The following is a 22374-nucleotide window of genomic DNA, read 5'->3' as shown; positions in this document are numbered from 1 at the left end:
TATTTATATGTCACAGTTGGCCACAACAAAAGACTTTCCAGCCGACCATACAAAATTACTTTAGTGTGCAGTTACATATCAAAATTATAATTACAAAATTACATTAGTGGTACAAAAACACGTGTTCACTTTAAGGGAAAAGTATACAAAATTGCATGTTCACTTTAAGGCAAAAAGTGAAATATGTGTGCTTACCTTAAACATTGAAAGACATAATGTCAACACGAAAAGGAACCAGATAGAATTCAAGCCCACTGGGGTTATAGTTGGGGAAACTGAGTCTTAATAAGGCTAACTGCCTGCCTAGAGAGACCCAACCAGTTAGTGCTGAATGGAGTATGGAACCTCTGGCTCCTGGAATCCAGTTTAAATTTGCCTCTTTTATCTGGCACCATCTCCCTTCCCGTTCATCTCAGAAGCACTGCATGGGTTCACCAGTTTCCCCCCATCCCATTCATGAACATCCACAAAAAAAGTAAGGATACCAGAAAACAAAAAGAAATTCAATATTAAAAAACTTCAGAGCTTAAACGGAAGAAGTTTCTATCCACATTAAAACAAATTTTCTTTTTAATTACAAAATCTATCTGTAATCATTTGAACTGGATAAATTTAAAGATGATATCCTACTTATTTATCAAATCTTACTCCCTCAAATTATCATTTCTATCATTTAGGGGAATATCCAGTCAGTTATTTTTTTATCCTGGAGCTCAAATCATAGTTCGGGTCATTTAGGTCAAAACTTACATACCGTCTACTGGAATTATATAACTATGGAATTTTTAAAAATGTTTTATTATAAGCAGAACCCGAACCTAAATACTGAAAACAGGTGAAATTTCTCAGAGAACTGGCCTTTTTAGAAGTAAGGAAATAGTCATTCAATTCTCTGTATATGGAAAATAGAAAATCAATGTGCAATAATCCACTTCCACTGGAATTTCCTTTGTATTTTGTTTATGTTGATTTGACCAACTTTCCTTTTCCTTATATTTATTTACTTCTGCTGTCAGTGTTAACTCATTAAGTATTTGGGGGTAGGGAAGGTATCATACATGGACAGCATTTCCCTATGAAATGGCCATATTTCTGAATTAGTGATGAGCTACCTTGTAGTACTTCATTTCTCTTAGACTAATACACATTTTGTTTATTCACTTTTCAATGTGGAGAAAAAAATTCCAGAAATCTTTTGGAAGTAGTCCAGGCTTCAACATACACTACCCATTTTCTACTTAAAGACATAAGCATATAACAGCTCAAGGGGAAGATGTTATGTGCATTTCTCATGCACTTGATAAAAGCTACATAAATTACATCAATCCTTTTCTTTGTAGTACTACAAATAAGATCATTAAAACTATTGATGGCTGATTTTCCTGGGCCACAGGAATTGCTTGGTGATATCTAATATACCCAGTGCTCTGTAAATAATCTTTAAATTTTAATGCTCTGCTACTATTGAGCTGTATATTGAAAGAAGAAAATTTTGTTTTTCCAATACAATTAAAATCCCCATGAATAACACCCTGTTAGAAATTCCTAATAGACCATGAACTCTTGGCTATTTAATTTGATTGTCCAAATTCAGAGATTCCCAAGCCAAGCTATGGTAAATGTCGATTCCAATTATGCATAAAAAGTCTCTTAGCATGCCAAATTAGCTAACCAGTTAACTCTGCCAACCAGGACAACAGCCTGCTGTCTAGTAATGGGCAGACTCCGTCTACTGCAACACCAAAGCCCGTTATGCCAAAACTTCCTCAAGACCTCCAAGAACTCACAGAACTCTTTGCCACCACCTCTCCACCTGTCATACACCCATCATTCCGCCCCGCCCCTTACCTTGGCCCCGCCTCCTCGCTCGGGCACGTTTTCCACGCCCCCCCCCTGCGTTCAGCCAATAGCTGGTGCCGTTTGTGGGAGCGGGCCTTCCCTCCCAGCCAATGCAGGAAATCCTTGCTGTCCTGGTCCCGCCCCTGCCAGGAGGTCCTGCCGGAAGATGGCGGCGGCCGCGGAGTTGACGCTGCTGGAGAAATCCCTGGGGCTGAGTAAAGGGAACAAATACAGCGCTCAGGGCGAGCGCCAGGTGAGAAGCGGGGCGGCGTGGAGGGGAAGAGGTGGGATAAGAGCGGGCCCTTTGAACCCAGGTAAGATGGGCAGGCCGGCAGAGGCGGAGGAAGCGGCTCTGCTCCCCACGTGTCTGCGCCGCAGGGCGGGCTGGCTGGCGTCTCTCGGTCTCCTGCGGCCCTGGCTCCTGAGGGTTTCAGGGGTATCTGCCTTGTTCCGCGTTGCCTGAACTTTTCCTCCTGGGAAATTGTCGTCTGTTTTAGGAAAGCGAGGAGGGCCCTCAGAGAGCCCTTAGGCCGATGTGAGGACCCCGTATTTGGGTTCAGTGACAGCACGTACTGTAACCTTAGTTTTCATTCAGTGTCCAGCGGCTACTCCGGAGAGCTAACCGGTGTCAGGTAGCACTGTGCTGGGACTGGGGAATGCAGCAGTGATTGAGAAGACGGACGCACTCCTTCCTCCCAGGAACCTTGGCTTTCACCTGGGTAGACAAAGATTGCTGCTGTTTTAATTACAGTAAGTGATAAATGCTACATTGAAGCCGAGATGGCCGAGAGAGCACATACTTGGTCTGGGTCCAGTGTGGGAGATTCAAGGAAGGTTTTTCAGAGTACAGGTTCTGTGTGACACGTGCAGAGAATGAAGGGGAAGGTTAATAGAGTATGAAGCTGGTAAGATATAAGGACTCAGATTTCTCAGGACAGTGAAGAACATTTGTGTTTCATTCATAAACGTTGTTTAACGTGGTTGGAAAGCATTAGAAAATGAGAATGATTGTAAGGAGACTACTTTGGATAGGTAACATTTTTGCCTCCTCCTTGAGATTTTTTCCATGTGATGTTTATTTTTTGTTTTTAGTTTTTCTGTTCTTCATTTGGTTTATTTATTTATTTATTTTTAAACGATTTTATGTATTTATTTGACACAGAGAGAGAGAGAGGTCACAATTTGGCAGAGAGGCAGGCAGAGAGAGAGGGGGGGGGGGGTAGCAGGCTCCCTGCTGAGCAGAGAGCCCGTTGTGGGGCTGGATCCCAGGACCCTGAGATTGTGACCTGAGCTGAAGGCAGAGGCTTTAACCCACTGAACCACCCAGGAGCCCCTCGTTTGGTTTATGTTAAAAGCAGTCCTAGTGTAGTTTTTACACGTAAGTTCAACTGAAGCCTGGGAAGGTCTTGGGGCTCGCCTAAGATGAACCCACTGATTGGAGGCCAGGCCACATGCTTTTGCTTTTTCCCCTGGCCTCATGCTGATTCCTTTCTTTCACCCACTGCTCCCTAGTTTGGTTTCTGTTTTTTAGAGAACATTGCCAAGACATGAGTCTTGCCTTCAGGAAGCTTACCTAGTATGAGAAATAGTCATTGGCAATTAACTTAAGGCAGGACAGAACATCTACTTGTTATGCCCAAGTTTCGTGTCCAAGAGACCACCAGGAGCCAACACCAATGCAAGCACACGAGGGTTTATTTGACAAGCTTAAGCTTGGGCCCAAGTATACCCAACACAGCGGAGTAGGGACTTGGACCCCGAACCAGATTATGGTCAAGAGTTTTTAAAGACAGAGTAGGGGTGGACTTGGCAGTAGGTGATTGGGCCACGATCGCCATCCCTGTGTTCTTGTGATTTATTATAGTGTTAAGCTATCCTATTTCTGACATGATTTATTACAACATCAAGCCATCCTACTCCTGACTTGACTTATTACCTCGTTAAGCTATCCTATTCCTAATTGGTTTTTGGTATGCTGTGTTGTTTTCAAAACCTTTGGTCAGTCTTCCTGGAGCCAGGGGTCATTTACCAGTCACAGAGCCCTAAGATGGCTGCCAGGGCCAAGATGGCTGTACTTATGTCAAGGCTAAACTTGAGGTGGGTACAGCCTTGTTTTTCTTGGCCTCCACATACTAAACAGAGGAGACGTTGCTGAGGAATGTGGAGGAGAAAGTTAATTTTGACTGTGAGAGTGAATTCATAGTAAACTTCACAGAAAAGCTGGTGTTTAAAGCGTGTGAGACCAAAATTATGAAACATTGGGAAGTTTGGGACAAGGAGTAGACCAATATGAAAAATACTACAATGTGAAATAAGCCCAAAATTATAGTTTGAGGGTAGTTGTGAGGGCTTTGTGGAGTTCAGAGTGTGGTTTCTTATTTTAATTGAAACTTTTTTGGTGAGGGGGGATCTTAGCAGAGGGCAGCTATTAAAAGTTTCTATTTCTATTTATATGTTTGGTGAAAGGGATGGGAATAAATAAAAATATTCGGTCTGTTTTTGGTGGGGAAGAGACAACTGACAGCAGTAAGCCAGCAATGGTGTGAAAATGTTGGGGTTTGGGAGCAAATTGTCTAGAAAGAATTCTTGAACCATCTTTCGTGCAAAGGGGGTGGTTTTATTTAAGCACAGGGACAGCACCCATGGGCAAAAAGAGCTGCACAGGAGTTGTGAGGAGTGACTGATTATATACTTTCAAGTTGGGAGAGGTCTAAGGATAGCATTAGTCTCGAATCTGGAAGCAAGGTTTCTAGGATCTTGAAGTGCTAGCTCTTGTTAGGAAAAGATCTTTTATTACTGTCTAGTAAAACCTTAGTCATGAGACCTTTCAGACATATATCAGTGGGCCATATGCTTGGAGGTTGAGTACTAACATATATCCTGGGGGGTAGAGATAAAGAAGTTTTGAAAGGGATTTTTATTTGTTAAAGAAGACTTACAGGATTCTGGAGGTCAGGCTTCTCTTAAGCTAAGGTTGCCTTTTGCCTTTAGCAAAATATTAACATCGATGGAGGCAGTTGAGTTCCTAGAGGAATGTCACTCTGCCTGTCTCGAGGACTTGTCATTGGGCTGTAAGTTCTAAGGAAATTTAGTTTTTTTCTTTAGCCTTTGTTCTCCACATCAAGTAATAAAGCATTCTTTGCAACATTACCAGTTATACAGTAGTCACCCATCTGTGTATCTCCTCCCCATCCATGGTTTCGATATTTGTGGTTTTGGTTACCCGTGGTAGCCATGTCTAGAAAAAGATGATTGTCCTTCTGACGTAGTATCAGAAGGTCAGGAGTAGCCTAGCACTGTGTCAAAATGCCTACGTGATTCACCTCGCTTCATCTGATTATATAGGCATTTTGAAATCTTGCATCATCACAAGAAGAGTGAGCACAGTAGAATAGAATATATGGAGAGAGACCAACCTCATTCACATAACTTTTATTAGAGTATATTGATATAATTGTTCTACTTTATTATCAGTTATTGCTGTTAATCTCATACTACGGTGCCTAATTTATTACTTCAACTTTATCATAGGTATTTATTTATAGAAAAAATATAGTATATGTAGAGTTTAGTATGGTACATCAGCACATTATAATATTACTTACTAGCCATCGACGATGATTACTTAGAAGACAATGGCATCCTAAAATGAATGTAGAAAAAGTACATATCCCACAATTGCAACTACATAAGATTTGTGTACTTTAGGCTATAGGAAGGAAAGAGAAGGGACTTTCAAGTCAATCTTACCTTATCCAGACCCTGATTTTGCTGTGACAAAGCAGGTGACCTTGGTTCTTTGTCTGTAAGATGATAATGAAATTACTCACCAATTTAGAAGATGTCATGAGGAGGTTAATTGGGAAGGGTTTTTTTGTTTGTTTGTTTGTTTTTAAGATTTTATTTATTTATTTGACAGACAGAGATCACAAGTAGCAGAGAGGCCAGCAGAGAGAGAGAGGAAGGGAAGCAGGCTCCCTGCTGGGCAGAGAGCCCGATGCAGGGCTCAATCCCAGGACCCTGGGACCAAGACCTGAACATGACCTGAACATCATGGCAGAGGCTTTAACCCACTGAGCCACCCAGGGAAGTTTTTGAGTCAGAAATGTAGGATGGTGGATCATTTATTTTTACAAATAATTCTCTTTAGAATTAAATGTCATTTCTCCTACACGCTCATTGATTGTAAATTCTTTCTGTTTGTTTTTCTTTTTTGTTTTTAAAGTATCGCATACCTTCAGAAAAGCAAATAAATTTCAATGAGTTAACACAAAGTGAACACAGGTAGGTAACCACACAAGGAACCAAACAACAAGAAATAGAATAGAACCAGCATCCCCAGAGGGTTTTTTTGTTTTCTTGTTTTCTTTCAGTGCATTTTTTAAAAGGATATTATTCGTGATCTTAGAGGTGGAGGCTTCATTTGAATGTGAAGGCAAAAGTGAAAATTCTAGGAGCTAAGTAGTAAATGGAAAGTAGGTGAGAAGTGGAAAATCAGAGAGTGGCTTTCATTACTTCCTTGGACTTGTAGGAGGTAACCTTTGAATCTGTATCTGTAAAAGGTTAATATCTTTGTATACTTTGCAGAGTCCTGTTGACCTATAGGTGAGCATGAAAGGGCCCTGCAAAGTGTAAATCACTTTACAAATACAAGGTACTATTTAGTGACTGCAGAAATCAGCCAGTCTTCCCAAGAAAATAGGTTTTTTTGGTTTGTTGGGTCGTTTAGGTTGTATATTGTATATTGTTACTTGGTCAGTCTCCCCATCAGATGATAACCTTCCGTTTTTTAAAAATTTCTCATTGTGCTTTAAATTTCTTGGTTGTGCATCAAGAACATTTAAATTAATTGTCAATTTCTTATAATCTGAGTCTTTGTATTGCTGTTCTAATAAGGGAAACAAAAACTGGACTATTTTTCAGATGATTACCTGAAGCCCAGACTATTATCAATGGCCCCAATTATATTTTGCAATGTTTTTTAGATATAAAATACTGGCCAACAGTGACTTCACTCCAAATGATTCGAAAATTGGTAGATACGCGATTCATGGCAACCAAGTCATTGTCACAGTCCATACCTGTTGTTAACAAGATATAATTATATTAGATCGCTTATCACTAAAACCAGCCCAGATCTCATTTGGTAGTTCCAACTATATTGACATTAAGTCAGCATTACTGTAATCATATCCCTTTGTTATTATAGAAGTCAGGTTTATTTAAGTATGTTCATCTTGCTAAAAGAGGATATTGGTAATCTTGATCAGAATTAATACAATATTATTGGGATTTCTATTTTTTCCTCTTGTGTATGCATGATTATGAATTAATGTAGAAACATTGATTTTTGCAATGTTACTACTGGTTTCACTTGAAGCATCTGTTATCAAATTGTAAATAACATCTTAACTACAATTTTCCTGATTTTCATTTGAATATCTTAGTATCTTAGAGTAGAATCCTAGGGCATTTGAAAAACCAGTGAGGGATTTAGCAAGTCCTTAGAACTTGAGGTCCTGTTGAGATCTGTATTTTAAATTTATCAAAAGAATTTTTTTTCGTTTTAAGATTCCAGTTCTTCAGACAAACAATGGTCCAAGTCTAACAGGACTCACTACTATAGCAGCTCATCTTGTCAAGCAGGCCAACAAAGAATATTTGCTGGGGAGCACTGCAGAAGAAAAAGCAATCGTTCAGCAGTGGTTGGAATACAGGGTAACTCGGGTAGATGGACACTCCAATAAAGACGATATTCGCACTCTTTTGAAGGTATTGTGACTTCTCTTTAGAGGTTAAAACGCATGAACTGTTTGTAGCAGGAAGCTCTCTCCCCTGGGATTCACTAGCCGAAGCCATTGGCCTTCTTGTTTCCTTCTACCTCAGGGTAATTTGTACCTGTTGTTACCTGTGCTGGAAACAGACTCTGCCTGCCCTCCCCCTTCAGATCTCAGCTCAGATGTTCCTTCCCCAGAAATGTTTTTGACCACCTCTCTCTAACATATGTGGGTCCTTGTTCTATATGCTTTTTCTTTCTAACACTCATCACAGTCAACCATTATTTGTATGATTCTTTTTTTAATGTCTTAATACTTAGTTTCTCCACTCAGCAGTAAAGTACTTTCTCGAAGGCAAGAAGTAAATCAGAATCATTGGAGCTACTGAAAAAACCTGTTAGATTGATCTGAAAAAAAAAAACAAAACAAAACAAAACACATTTTTTTCCTTCAGACTTACTGCTTTAAGATTTGTACTTTCTTTCCAAAGAAGCAAAATCAGAACAAAAGAATCTATTGATATAAGGTATAAGCTGAATATGGCTCCAGAGTCACCAGCAGTGAGAAACAATCTAAATGATATTTTTTATTAATTATTTACATAAAAATAAAGCATATCAAAAGAAAATTTTTTTAATAGAAGCTTAGAATTTGAAGGAACCTTAGAGATATCCAGGTAACCACATATCACTGCAGGAATCACTTCTGTTTTGTAATTTTGTTCCCATTATAATATAAACTGGTAATATAAGTTGTGAAAGAAGGTCTCATAGAACTGAAAGCTTTTCATTGATCACTCTGGGGGAAATGGTTTAAGCTATATTTTTGAAAGATATCATCAAGAGAACTGATAAAAAATGAATTTCCAACCTTGTTCCTTTATAGGTCTATCCTGACCAACTATACGTGCTTAATTAATATCCATACTGATCCCTCCCACTGTCCTCTGCCATGCTCAGCAGCCTTTCCAGAGCAAAGCAAGCATGTCTTCCCTTTAAGTGAATGTGGGATTTCAGGCAAATAAAATATAACTATCTCTTAAAATTTTCCAGAAACAAGGATAGTAATGAAGTACTTCATTCTGAAAGATGTGAACAGGATTTCTCCAAATTAGGTTTATAAGTTCAAAGTTGTATTCAGAGATTGGGTATTAAGAACATGGAAGTACTTCCACCAAAATGTTGTATCTGGGATATGTAAATATTATTTGAAATTTCAGTGAAGAGAATCTGACTAGAGATATTGCCACTTTTGAAGTGTGTAAGGAACAGGTTATTTGGTTGTCATCATTTGGTTGTCATCTTTGCTCTGCCAGTTTCCTTACTTGTACCTGTGCTGCTAGGCCTGTTGCAGTTCTAAAGGCAGTGGTACAGTGACCCAGTAGACACAGTCTTTGCCTCTACAGGGCTTAGACCAGTGGGGGAGACAAATGTATGTATAATGGACTGCAGTGTGATTTTTGGCCATATGAGCATAGATGAGAAAATGTTGTTTTCTGTTTTTCTTTTGCTTTTTGCTGTTTTTATCTTAAAGGCAGTATATACTTGTTAATAGAAATTTTTTTAAATATAAGGAAAAAAACTCTCAAGCATTAGTAGTCCCACCAAGAGAGAAGTGCTAATAACACTTAAACTTGGTCGTCAGATATTTATTGAAATCCCTTCATGTTCTTTCCATGCTTTTCTTTTCCATATAGATATGTGTGTGTGTGTTTTAAAAGTGAGCAGCTATTGGCTGCTGTAACTTGCATTTTTTTTGTTCACTGACAGTTGCGAACGTCATTTCATGTCCACAAAATATTCATTGATGCTGTCTTTTTGATAACCTGTTTGTATTGCCTCATGTAGGTATACCAGGATTTAAATAATTTTTAAAAATTTCCTTGTATGCATTCTTTGCCCATTTTTAATATCACGCTATTTATCTTTGTATTACTTATTTTCTTACTCTCTAAAGTTCCATTTCAGGCTAAAACCGCTATTCTAAGTTTTAAAATGGCTCATAATTAAGGTAATATATAATTTCAAAATGACAGGAATTACAAAACACTAACAGTTTTTGCATCTAGATGGGGAATATATATATAGCTATTTATTACTTGCTTTTTCAATGTTATTAATAAGTTTAATACTAATTAGGAAACAAAACCTCAGGTAGAATGCTGTAGGGGCAAATGTTTGTTAAACTTTGGTAGTGGCATGTGAAAGATTTGTTTAAAACAAATGAATATTGAATGTTCTGTGAATATTCTGAATATATGAAATTCTGTGATATGGCAGAGAAGATTTGAATTATATCACTAATCAGAAAAATTTTAATTTTATTTAATTTTATTTATTTATTTTTTCTTAAAGATTTTATTTGACAGAGAGAGGTCACAAGTAGGCAGAGAGGCAGGCAGAGAGAGGAAGGGAAGCAGGCTTCCAGCTGAGCAGAGAGCCTGATGCAGGGCTCGATCCCAGAGTCCTGGGATCATGACCTGAGCTGAGGGCAGAGGCTTAGCCCACTGAGCCACCCAGGTTCCCCAGGAAAATTTTAATTTTAAAGACATTTTAAAGACGACAACCTTGAGAGTCTCTATAACAAAAACTTACGCATGGATTTTGTTTTAAGAAAATATGCACTGTACAGAGCAGTGTTCAGTTACTAGTTTAGACGTTTTTTAAAAATGCTTCTTAAAATTAAATTGAAGATATGTTTATTTTATTCTTAACTTTATCCAGGTTGTTTCATTTGAAAACACTTGGAGAGAAATCATCTCCATTCACAGATCACTCTAGAATTTAAGTGGTAGCTCCTTATATGCCAGTCTATTTCACCCTCCGTACCCAAATTTTATTTTGATTTTTCTGCAGTTGTCTATTTTTATCCAATTCCTTTATGCCCTCATCTGTACCAACCCTAGCAACTCCATGTTTATATAGCGTTTTGAAAATTACTGTCTTTAGATGAAGACATGGGCATACTCAAAGAGATTAAATTCAATTCAGCAAATACATGGAACTACCATGTGCCAGGTATTTGGGATGTGATTTGAGAAAACAAAATGTTCTCTACAGTTTAAGGCGTTTTTCTGGAATAAATGCTATTGACCACTGAGCAGTGTTCTGTAACTAGTCCTTAGAGGAGGAGCCTGTGAGAAGACCTGATAATAAACCATGTAACTGATTTATAAACCTTTGTCTAAAGGTTATAGGAATCTTTTGTTTCATTTGATTTGAATGCAACTTAATCAATGCATCCTGAATTCCTGTGCTGTTAAATTATTTGTTAATTTTGAGAGGAACCCAAAGTATTCATGTGATTTTTTTTTTTTAATCTACATTTTTTATTTTCTCTGGGAGGTAATTGATTAATTCATGTTATTCTGTCAGACTTTACTTCTGATTTGGATTAGGATTTCTTAAGCTTTTTATTTCATTTTTTAACATGTACTTTAATTTTTTTTTTTCTTCAAAACTGTTTATTCACCATTGAGGGAGCTCAGTGCTTAGAGGTATTTTGTTGTTGTTGTTGTTAAAGATTTTAAATGAATTCTTTTGTGTATATAACTTAACATTGCCTTTTGGTGATTGTGGTCTGGAGAACAAATGGCAAAGGACTTTCTGTAGGTTTAAGTGGTGTTTAAAACTGGAGTCTTTTGAGGTGCCTGGCTGGCTCAGTGGGTTAAGCCTCTACCTTTGGCTCAGGTCATGATCTCAGGATCCTGTGATCAAGCCCCATATTCAGGCTCTCTGCTCAGCGGGGAGGATGCTTCCCTCTGCCCCCCTGCCTGCCTCTCTGCTGACTTGTGATCTCTGTCTCTCTGTCAAATAAATAAATAAAATCTCTAAAAACCAAAAACACCTGGAATCATTTAGGGTAGCTCAGTTGGTTAAGTGTCAGACTCTTGGTTTGGCAGGTCATGATCTCACATGTTGTGAGATGGAGCCCTGCATGGGGCTGCACAATCAGCATGGCATCTGCTGGAAAATTCCCTCCCCCTGCCCCTCCCCCACACCCATGCCTGCATTCTTTCTCACTCTCTCAAATAAATTAATAAATATTTTTTTAAAAAACTGTGGAGTCTTACAGGTATTGGAAAAACTAGATCTCCAGTTATAAAACAATGAAGTTGAAGTTGGAATGTTACCTTACATGATATATAGAAATTAACTCAAAATGGATTGAAGTCCTGAATGTAAAATGTAACACTATAAAACTCTTAGAAGAAAACTTAGGGAAAAAAAAATCATGTTATTTGATTTGGCAGTGATGTCTTGGATATGACACCTAAAGCATAGGCAACTAAAGTAAAAATGGATAAATTGGACTACATCAAAATTTTAAACTTCTCTGCATCACTGGACATAACAGGGTGAAAAGTCAGCCCATGGAATGGGAGAAAATATTTGCAAATCATGTGACTGGTGAAGAATTAATATCTAAAATATATAAAAAACTCCTATGGCCAAGCAACAAAAAAACAAAGAACCTAGTTAAAAATGTAAAATGGTGCAGTTGCTATGAAAAACAATATGCTGATTCCTCGAAAGATCAAAGAAGAATTAGTGTGTGTGTGTGTGTGTGTATGTGTGTGTAATAATATTACTTACGGATATATACCCAAAATAATTCAACGTGGGCTTTAAAGAGATGTATGTACACCCACATCCATAGCAATGTTATTGATGATAGCCTAGAAGGGCCCATTGGCAGATGACTAGATAAACAAAATGTGGTATATATATAAACAATGAAATTCTATTTAGCCCCAAAAGGGAAGAAAATTTTAACTCAGGTTAACAACATGACTGAACCTTGATGGTGTTATGCTAAGTATAAGCTAGTCACAGAAAGACAAATGCCCTATGGTTCCATTTACCTGTGGCATCTGAAGTTGCCAATTCATAGAAACGGAAAGAGTGGTAGTGGGTCTGGGGTGAGGGGGGAAATGGGGAGTTGTTTAATAGAATAGAGTTTTAGTTTTGCAAGGTGAAAAAATTCTGAAGACTGGTTATACAACAGTGTGAAGACCCCTGATATTGTACTGAATTATACACTTAAAAGTGGCTAAGATGGAAACATGATTGTATTACAATTAAAAATTTTTTAATATACATATGTAAAAATACAGCAAACCAATAAATTATAATCCTCTTAAGAGAAATTGTTGAAGAGCTTTTATGTTTTAATGGAAAAAGTAAATGTAACAACATAATTTACAAAATTATTTCTGCCCCCCCCCAAATTGGTATCTTTGAAATGCTCATAGATGGCATTTTGAATAGTATTTCTTAATGTTTTCTTATTTCTTTAAAATAAAATTAGACTAATAACATTTACCCTATTTTTAAAAATGAGGTGACTGGTATATGATCCATTCCTTTGAATGAATCTGAATCTATTAATGTCGGATTAAATTTATCAAATTAAAAATGAGTGTTTTGTTTTCTCATAATCTTCTAAATGTTTGAAGTCCAGTGATATGGTAGTTAACTTTATAATTACTGTCTTCTTTTTTTTGGGAAGATTTTATTTATTTGATAGAGCGTATACACATGTGCATGAGTAGGGGGAGGGACAAAGGAAGAAGGAGAATCTCAGACTCCGTGCTGAGTGTGGAGCCTGTTGTGGGGCTCAGTCTCACAGCCCTGAGATCATGACTTGAGCTGAAATCAAGAGTTGGATGCTTACCTGGCTGAGCCACCCAATTATTACTTATTTTTCAATTAAAATTTTGTTTCTTATTTGTTTCTTTTAGGATCTTAATTCATATCTTGAAGATAAAGTCTACCTTACAGGATATAACTTTACCTTAGCAGATATCCTGTTGTACTATGGACTTCATCGTTTTATAGTGAGTATTGTTAGCTTTTTTTCTCTGTAATGTTCAGAATGCTTTTTATTTGTCTTAAATCAAATTTGCATTTTCACCTTCTCAAATAAAAATGAATTATTTTTATACAAGGTATGTTATGCCATATTCCTTCTACAGTTCCATCAAATACAGTAGCTTCCTGTTCTTTAAAGTGTTTACTTCCTATCGTTGTTTCCACTCTTGTTCACACCTACTTTTCTTGCCACCCTTTGAGTCTGACCATCATCATCGCCTGGCCCCCATCATCACCATCCCACTCTCCTTCTAACATCTTAATTGCAGTGCCCCATATTCTGTGTAACCTCTAATCCTTAGTTCTTAATCGCTTATGCACTAACCCCATCATTATCTGAGGCAATTGGATTCCTTTGCATTTTCCAGACCCATATACTTTTTCCCCATCCAACTTAGATCCCCTTTTATGTAACTTCTGTAAGTATCTGCAGCTTCTTTGCTCCATGGTGCATTCACCACCCTATGCCTGTAAGTCCCCACCTCTTGTTCAGTTCTAATAAGTGCCTTCAGTCCCATGGCTAGGCTGAGCTCTGTTAGAGTCATCCCAAAGTAGAGATTGGTACCGCTATACATTTATACTATCCAGTTTCCGCCAGGCTCTCCTATAAATCAGCTCTTTCGTTGCTCCCGGGCGTATTCCCAGACCTTTAGTACTTTCCTTAACCCCATCCTTTCACTCCCCCTTTATCTTCAGTCATTATCCCAGAGCCGGCCTCCCTCTTCCACCTAGAAACTGGAGACTGTTGATGCGAATGCCTACATCCAGCCCACTGCGGGCTCGTCCTCTTCTGCCTTGTCCCCTTTCACTGCCCTCTTACTGGACTCACCCTCCTGCCCCGTTTCTGGATCTTGTCCCAAATTTTATATCCTTTCTTTCCCGTATGTGCAATTTTCCCCCTTATCTGGTCAGTCTCTTTATTTTTTTAGTTTATTTACATATTTGAGAGTGAAGTGCGAGTGAGGGAAGGGCAGAGGCAGAGGGAGAGAGAGATCCTCAGGCAGACTCCCCACTGAATGTAGAGCCCAACTTGGGGCTTGATCCCAGGACACTGAGGTCAAGACCTGAGGTGAAATCAGGAGTCAGACGCCCAACCAATCAAGCCACCCAGATGCCCCCAGTCAGTTTTTTTAAATTGTATCCCATCTTAAATTTATTTACAAACATTATATGGCACTCCCTATGTTCTCCATGCTTTATAAATGTTAACCCATTTAATCCTTACAGCAGCCCCACAAGGTAGGTGCTATTATTATCATCCCCATTTTACAAATGATGTGAGGGAGGCACGGAGAGGTCAGATATCTTCTGTGAGATCACCCAGTTAGTGGCACAGCCTGGTCTGGAAACCAGGCAGTTTGACTCCAGAGTTTGTGCTTCCTTAAGTCTGTCCGCACCTAAACATCTTCCCAACACCCAGCTTCTCCTCGTGGGAAAAAAATAACCCGTACATTTTTCTGTATTCCGCACCTCATGCATCTAATTAATCAGATTCTTTTATTTCCGCCTCCTGGATGCCTCTCTCACTTTTCTTCCTGTCATCCTGGGTGACATTGCCCTAGTTCCAGAATTCATTATCTTCTGTCAGAGCTATTGAAATGGCCTCCTGCCACCATTTTCATCCCACAGTCCATCTGCATTGCCACTGGACTGATTTTTCTCACAATTGTGTCTTTCTCAAAAGACTTAAGTAGCTCCTCACTGCCTGGGATGAGTTGACCCTGCCTCCCCGCCGGCCTCATTGCCCTTGTTCTGCCCACACACCCCTCTCTCGGCCGTAACATACTCCCTGGTCTCTCACCTGTGCTCCCTCTCCTCAGGGTCCTCGCGCTGCTTTTCTCTTTGGCTCCCAAATTCGTGCACATTTCAGCAGGTGTCACGCAGCTGCAGCACTGACTTCTGGCGAAGCTCTCTCGGGCTCCTGAAGCATACTGAAGTGCCCTAACCTCTGTCTCTTCTCTGTGCCTCACAGACTCCCTCAGCTCTGGTTTGTTTCAGTTTCTGCTGTCATTCTTGGAAAATGTCTGTCTCTTAAATCGTAAACTGCTTGAGCCACACTCCACAGCACCTCATATCTGTAACGCTACCGTCTGACAGAATTCCTCCCGCATGCATAACGTCTGCACTCTTCTCCGTAAACTGAATAACATAATGCATTCCTCTAGATCTTTCAGTTTACCTCATAACTCGAAAAGAGATGGGGCTAGTAATATATCCTTCTGTGATAGAGAAGGAAACTCGGGCTCGGAACATCAAGTGCCTTGTGCGAAGACACAGCCTGGGTTTTGGAGGAGCCAAAACGAGCTTCATCTGCTGCTGTTGTCACAGTGTCCGGGGATGCCCGTCAGACACCATCAAATACCATAATGTATGATAATATTTCCTCATCCCCCCTCAAGCTCTAATTCCTCAGTGGATTTACTCAACTTACTAAACATCGTTTCTCTAAAATCCCTAAATGATCGTGCTCAGTTCTTAAATGATCGTGCTCAGTTCTATAACATTTTCTCAGTAACCACCTAATAGGATCTTTCACTCCCTGCTAGTCTCTATTATTACAACTATATTTACTGAGTTCATTATATGTGTCCATAATACTGTTCTTGAGAGACATAAATACAAAACCCTATTTTTAAGCAACTGTTGATCTCTTCACAGAGGTAAGACTGTTTCACATGAAAAGAGCTGAATAAAGCAAAGTGCTAATTTCTGGTCAGAATATTATGGAAAACTTAAAGAGGCAAATAGAATAAAGTAAAATGGAGAATCATGAAATTGTCAGAAAAATATCTGCAGGATTTGGATGCCTTTGGCTATTTAAGGGAATTTGTGTTGTTTTAGAAGGCTTATGATAAGTTTGAATATAAATCTTGCCTATAAGTAGAATGACCATCTGATTTCTCAAAACAGTAGTTTTGACAGTGAAAGGAGAGTTACTAATAATTATTGGTACAACCGGAAAAAAGTAGAACAAATGTTCCTTGTACTTCAAAGAGATAAGACTCTATTTTAAGCAAAATAAGGGGACCTAGGAGGATCATGTCTTATTTCTCTTTGTATCCCTTCCAGCTCTGCGCACAATGCGTCTCACAACTAGATGCTTATTGAGATCAGCAATACTCAGCAGTCTCTTCCTCTTTGTACTTCCTGTTTTAGGTTGTATATCTTTATAGTGCAGTCTTTAGTTTATGCTTCAGTATGATTAACTCTAAAACCTTATTCGAATGTGAAGACGGTTTAAGTAGAGCTGAAGTAAATTTGATCACAGCAGCCTTCTCTTATTTTCTAGATTCGAAATATTTTATTAACTTTTAATGTAGAATGGTGACATGGCACAGTTTACATCATTTCAAAATACAAAAGCCTCTAGCTAAAGAGAATTTGCTGTTATGGTATCTACCTATCTTTATCCCGGCGGCAAATCTACGGTCTTTTAACTAGGAGGTATCCATTGCTTGACTTGAGGGCAAGCCCACTGTTAAGACCATGGCTACTTTCTAGAGGAGCAAAAGAACAACTTCTATCTAACAACAGCACCCTTGTAGGCATTTTTAAAACATTTAAACATGGCACTGCTTAATTTTAAAAGCTTAATATTAGGAGAAATGTCATCTCTAATCCGTTGTGTGATGCTGTCAGCAGGCTAGTGAAGGCCCGGCTTCTTGTAGCATAGAGCTCTTGTTAAGGACAGCATTTCTCCCATGTAATAAAGTGTAACTCTTGCAAACCAAGTGTGTATTTACGCTTTTCTCTGTTCTGGCTTATGCAGGTCATGCAGTAGGGAAAGGAAATATTCAGGAGGAGGGAGTTTTCTGGAACTTCTTGGCCAGCAGTATGAACAAGGTCATAATTCTATAAAGCAAAATAGTAATAGCACAGGCTACAGATTTATTTAATTAGAAGTTCAGGTACCCTGGAGAGCATTTGATTTTCAAGCAGGTTAGAAGTGTTTTTTTCCATGCAGCATGTTAAAACTCGGGTTACATTAACAATATTTAATGATAATGTGCCCAGTTATGTTTCCTGTTTTGGGATGTATATCCCCTTTATATGTAGTGACTAGGATATTGTGAAGGGTATTCCGCTTTTCTTTTTCAAAATAACAGTGAATAGAGTGGTATGTAAACCATTCAGCTCACCGTCCCTGTGCATTCATGAAATGAGTCCATAACCAAAACATCTCTCTCAGCCTGGTCTGTGTGCAGGTAAAGTACATCTGAGAAATAAACACCTTCTCAAGGAACTCCTCACAGACTCAAAGCTCTGCTGTGATAGACTTGCACAGTGGTGTTAAATGACATCCCTCTAGACTTAGGTGTAAATATATCCAGATGAGAAAAAGGTGATTGTTCAGTATTAAGTTCAGGCAGAGTCATGTGTAGCTCAGGTTGGCTACCTGTTCACATTCACGAGACAGTTTCTTGTATTTTGTTTGCTTTGGCAGCATATTTATTTTTGCCCTCATGCATTCCTTCATTTATTTGTTCCCATTATTAAATACTTAATGTGTAATCAGCACAGTGTACAAAACAGCAGTCAGGGAACCTTCAAGTCATCAGATAATCCCACAGTATTTTGTTTCATTGTGAGCCCAATTTTAGTTGTGGCTAAGTTACTCTAATTATAAGATCTGGTCTCTCTTAATTCCCTTTGAGGAATATTACGTTGTTCTTCCTTTGTGAAACTGCCAGTTAGCGTGGCTGTTTATTATCCTACCAGTGACTCATTGCTTTCTTAAAGTGATTTCACTCATAGATAGCCGTCCCTGTGAACAGACTGTTACTCAAGATTATTGAAATCCTTTGTAGCGTTATGTGCTGCTTGACTATGAGATTGTTATCAACGAAAATACATTTGTTTTGAAGTTAGGAACACCAGTGGAGGTACGTTGTTCTTTTAGAAAGAAAGGAAAAGTACAAGAAACAGCTGCAGTGCAGGCCAGGAGCACCAACTATAAAGAATGTCCTGAAGATAGCAAACCGGCCTCTTGCCCCGATCTGGAATGGGTCACTTAACATGGTGCTCACATGTCTCCGTGGGAAATTGGTGACTAAGAATATCATCTCTTTGGCTTTGAAGGTTCAGACTAGATATAGGGAGACAATATAAGTAAAAAGGGATGATTAGGTAGAAGGAGCCAAGCATCATCGCTATAGACACACTGGCATGGGGGCCAGTAAGAAACAGGAAGTGGTGACTGAAAAGTCACATTGTGTTTCCTGCTGTAAGAAAGGAAAAGAAACTAGCCAACTAGAGAGAGATGCTGGAAGACCAGTGTTGTACGTGAGAGGGCCCAGGGGGGGATTCCATCTAAAAAGTTCTAAAAAATTGTAAGGTTTTTCTTTGCAGGGGAGGGATCTGTTTTGTGTTTGTTTACAGTAAATTTAGAAATAAAATGTCTACCAGAAATGTGGCAGAGATAACAAATTGAGATCAGTTAGAAGCTTCCCAGATTCATGGGACAGGCTCCAGAGTTTAAACTAAGAAGAGGGTAAGTGGTAACCTGAACCTTTTGGGAAAGTTCTTGTGTATTTTTGGCTAACTTTTCTGAGGGAAAATGAACAGATTTACATTCTCTGAAGTAGATCATCTAGTTAAAAATTATTGGAATAAATTGGAAATGTTAGCAGAAGCTTTAGAACCTCTTGGAATAAAACTTACTTTGTACCGTGGCTCCTGGGTAGCTCAGTCAGGTAAGCGTCCAACTCTTGCTTTCAGCTCAGGCCATGATCTGAAGGGATCATGAAGGGATTGTGGAAGGGCGCTCTGCATTTGACTCCATGCTCAGTGGGGAGCCTGCTGGAGAGTTTCTTCCTCTCCCCCCACTCACTTGCTCTCTCTCTCTAAAATAAAAAAATCTCAACATTTATTTTGTACCCCCCAAAACCAAAAAGTGACAAGTTCCTTTGTGCCATGAGTCTACTCGTAATTCTTACACTAGAGACTTAGTGTGAAATTTTTAAGTTGGAGAATATTGATTTTGTTGTGTATAGTATCTTGTTTTCGCGAAAGAGGTTTGCTGAAGTTGATTTCAAATATATGTATGTACATATGTGTGTATGTTTGAATGAAGAAAACTCTCCCCCCGTTTCCTGTTAGATTTGTCACTGTGTTTACTAGTGGTTGAGATTTTTTAAAAATCCTGTGTCTTTTGAAGTCAGTGATGAGGTTCTCATATGGGAAAGATTTTGGAAAAAGAATGAAGTGTCAGCTCTTTTACAAAATGTGTTTTACCTTTCGAAATATAAACTGATAATTAGTTTATTCTGTAGTGGTTGTTTATTTGCCTCCTGTGTACAGACCAGGAATAAGATAATTCTTAGGAGTAAGATAAATCTTAGGAGTAAGATAATTCTTAGGGATAAGATAATTCTTCATATATGAAGCAATGAATTCTCTTTTAATAAAAAGTATGTTTTATATTAAGAAAAGACATTCTTGGCCAGTTTTTTTGAGTAATGTGTTAATTTTGTACCTCCAGGCCATAGATGAACTATATTATAGGCAAAACAGTTATAGTAACATATTTCTGATAACTAGATGTAACCGTATACCGCCTTAAACAAGATGAGTATATTTTTATAATTTGTTTAGCAGCTTATAAGTAAGGACCTACATCTGAAACTTAACTTTTTTTTATGTAGCAAAAGCAGGAGACTCACTACTAATAATTTAGGTAAACTGAGCCAACAGAGTTGGACATCAGAGGCCACCAAAGACAATGTTCAGATATCAGATATTGATACAATAATATCCTCATATCTAAGGTAAAAAGGAAAGCAGGATGATTTGTATCAATTTTCTTTTTAAATTGCCTCATAGTAAATACGGAATGGGAGTATGAGTTCAAGTAAACATTTATTGAGAGAATACTGTGTGTCTGCTTTTAATTTTATTAATACTGTTTTGTATTCTGCAGTACACTTTGCCTACTAGAGTGATTTGCCCTTCAATATTGTTGACTCAGTAACATAGCAGAGTATTTGCCTATAGACATGAATATATGCTAAATTCTGAACAGCCACAAGACATCTGTCTCACTAGGCGTACCTTCCAACAAGCAGCCTGCTAACTCCTGTTTGAACCACAGGAGGGTTTTTTTTTTTTTTTTTTTTCTCTTGTGTGAATATGCCAGTCTGTTTTACAGACACTTGTAATAGTAGTTGAGTAAATGTTAATTTAACAACATGAAAAGGAGCCAGCTGCCCTATTCTTAAACATGGGTTATAGCTGTAGTTACTGCCATATTGGCTCTCTCTTTATCTGACAACTCTATGATTCTAGTCCAAGATTTGTCTCAGAGAAAAGTTTCAGAGTCACCTACTCTGGAATTGGAGCCCAGTGAAATGACCGGCACCAACTGTTCTTTTTTTCATCTTTCTCTAACCAAATCTCTAGCATTCTCTAGCTTGACAGGAAATTGTGTGACCTACTACATTCACTGGAGATAGAGTTCAGTTTTGTAGCAGACCAAATTGAGAAGGTCTGTTGTTCATCTGAGGCATATGCCACTGGAAATAGCCCTTCCTTCTTGTGTTTGGCAATAATCACTTGAAATTAAGTGGGTCATTGTCTTCTTGAGTACAGTTTTTCCCCTGAGTTTAATAGAAAGGAAGTGTATATTTTTTTCAAGTTTACATGGTATTCCCTTGTTAAGCATGTTAAATCCTAATAAAACTTCCTTTTGGATTTGCTAAAAAATATTGTAGAAAGAACCAATGTCTTAGCCTTTTGAAAGCTATTGTCTTCTTTTCTCCATCTTCCTTTCCGAAAAGTAAAAAACAAAACTCATTCTGTTAGTTTGATGATCAGAGCCAGCGTCCCCAACAAGAAAATATGGAGTCAGAACAGCTAAGATAAAACAGCACTAACATCCTATTTTGCAGCTTAGACAGGATCATACCAACATTCTGCTTTGCAGCCTTTGCAGAAATGACTTCTGCAAAACGTTCTAAAATAAGACAGTTAATCACAGAAGTATTTGTCAATATCACAGGCAAGAGGTAGTTAAGACCTAGGCCCCCAGATGTCAGCAAAAAAAAAAAGACCATCAGCACATGGACATTAACCTAATAGACATATGTACTTGACCAAAGCCCTGATTGGCACGACTCAACACACCCTGATTGCTTAAGAAAGTTCTGCAAAAGAGTTCATAAAACCCCCTAAACTTAGAAACTCTGAGGGCAGCTCACTCAGGCCCCCCTCCCTCTCCAGGAACTTCATACTCTTCCTCAATATTTGCTTTGCTGTCCACCAGTCTTCATCTGGACCTCTTCATTCTTCGAAGCCACGCAGCCTTGGGCACTGAGGGAACCCAAGTTCTCTAACACTTGGACCTCCAGATGCTGGGTTAATGTAATTCTTGGCGTTGGTTGAAAATTTGACATTTCCTTAAAAGGCATGCCCAGTGTTGAACTGAACGTAAAAGCACCAAACAAATGACCCTTCTAAGTGGCTGAAACTCTTACTCCTTTCTAAATATATTGGCTTTTGAGAACTGGAGTTTTTCTCCCTGAGTTTTCTATCTTCTACGCAAATGATTTTGAAAATTGTTCTTATGCAATGTCTGTGTTGTGTGTGTTTTTAATCTCTGTTTAGGTTGACCTGACAGTTCAAGAAAAGGAGAAATATCTTAATGTGTCTCGCTGGTTTTGTCACATTCAGCATTATCCAGGGATCAGGCAACATCTGTCCATTGTTGTCTTCATCAAGAACAGACTATATACCACTGCCCACTAGAAGCTGTCCATGACACACAGAAGCGTGATCACAAATATTTTAAATGGAAAGTGTATCATTCTGGACCAGAGAAATAACGTAAATGGATACGCAGTGATTCTTTATTTGCTGAAGTTGGAATAAACTTACCTCTGAATGTTTTA

The 22374-nt window shown here is 38.5% G+C and overlaps 1 protein-coding gene across 2 annotated transcripts; it reads left to right on the top strand.

Moving 5' to 3' along the window:
• Positions 1-1956: 1956 nt before the first annotated feature.
• EEF1E1 (eukaryotic translation elongation factor 1 epsilon 1) lies at positions 1957-22374 on the top strand. 2 transcript variants are annotated; one of them, XM_059179221.1, is made up of 4 exons: positions 1957-2092; positions 7411-7611; positions 13360-13455; positions 22091-22374. In XM_059179221.1, the coding sequence occupies exons 1-4, from the start codon at positions 2006-2008 to the stop codon at positions 22229-22231; spliced, it is 525 nt and encodes a 174-aa protein (XP_059035204.1). In that variant the 5' UTR covers positions 1957-2005; the 3' UTR covers positions 22232-22374. The 2 variants fall into 2 exon arrangements, with proteins under 2 accessions (XP_059035204.1, XP_059035203.1); XM_059179220.1 differs by lacking the exon at positions 22091-22374 and adding an exon at positions 15718-15909.

This window comes from Mustela lutreola, chromosome 6 (genome assembly GCF_030435805.1).
Source record: "Mustela lutreola isolate mMusLut2 chromosome 6, mMusLut2.pri, whole genome shotgun sequence".
In the NCBI taxonomy this organism is placed as follows: Eukaryota; Metazoa; Chordata; class Mammalia; order Carnivora; family Mustelidae; genus Mustela; species Mustela lutreola.
Note: the sequence above shows the minus strand (reverse complement) of the source record. Positions and strands in the feature narration are given on the sequence as shown.

Bases quoted from the DNA above. Each gene is read 5' to 3' on its own strand.
- EEF1E1 (XM_059179220.1), top strand. From the start codon at position 2,006: ATGGCGGCGGCCGCGGAGTTGACGCTGCTGGAGAAATCCCTGGGGCTG. The intron at 2,093-7,410 runs GTGAGAAGCGGG...TTTCGTTTTAAG, and splicing joins GCGCTCAGGGCGAGCGCCAG to ATTCCAGTTCTTCAGACAAA. The intron at 7,612-13,359 runs GTATTGTGACTT...TGTTTCTTTTAG, and splicing joins ATATTCGCACTCTTTTGAAG to GATCTTAATTCATATCTTGA.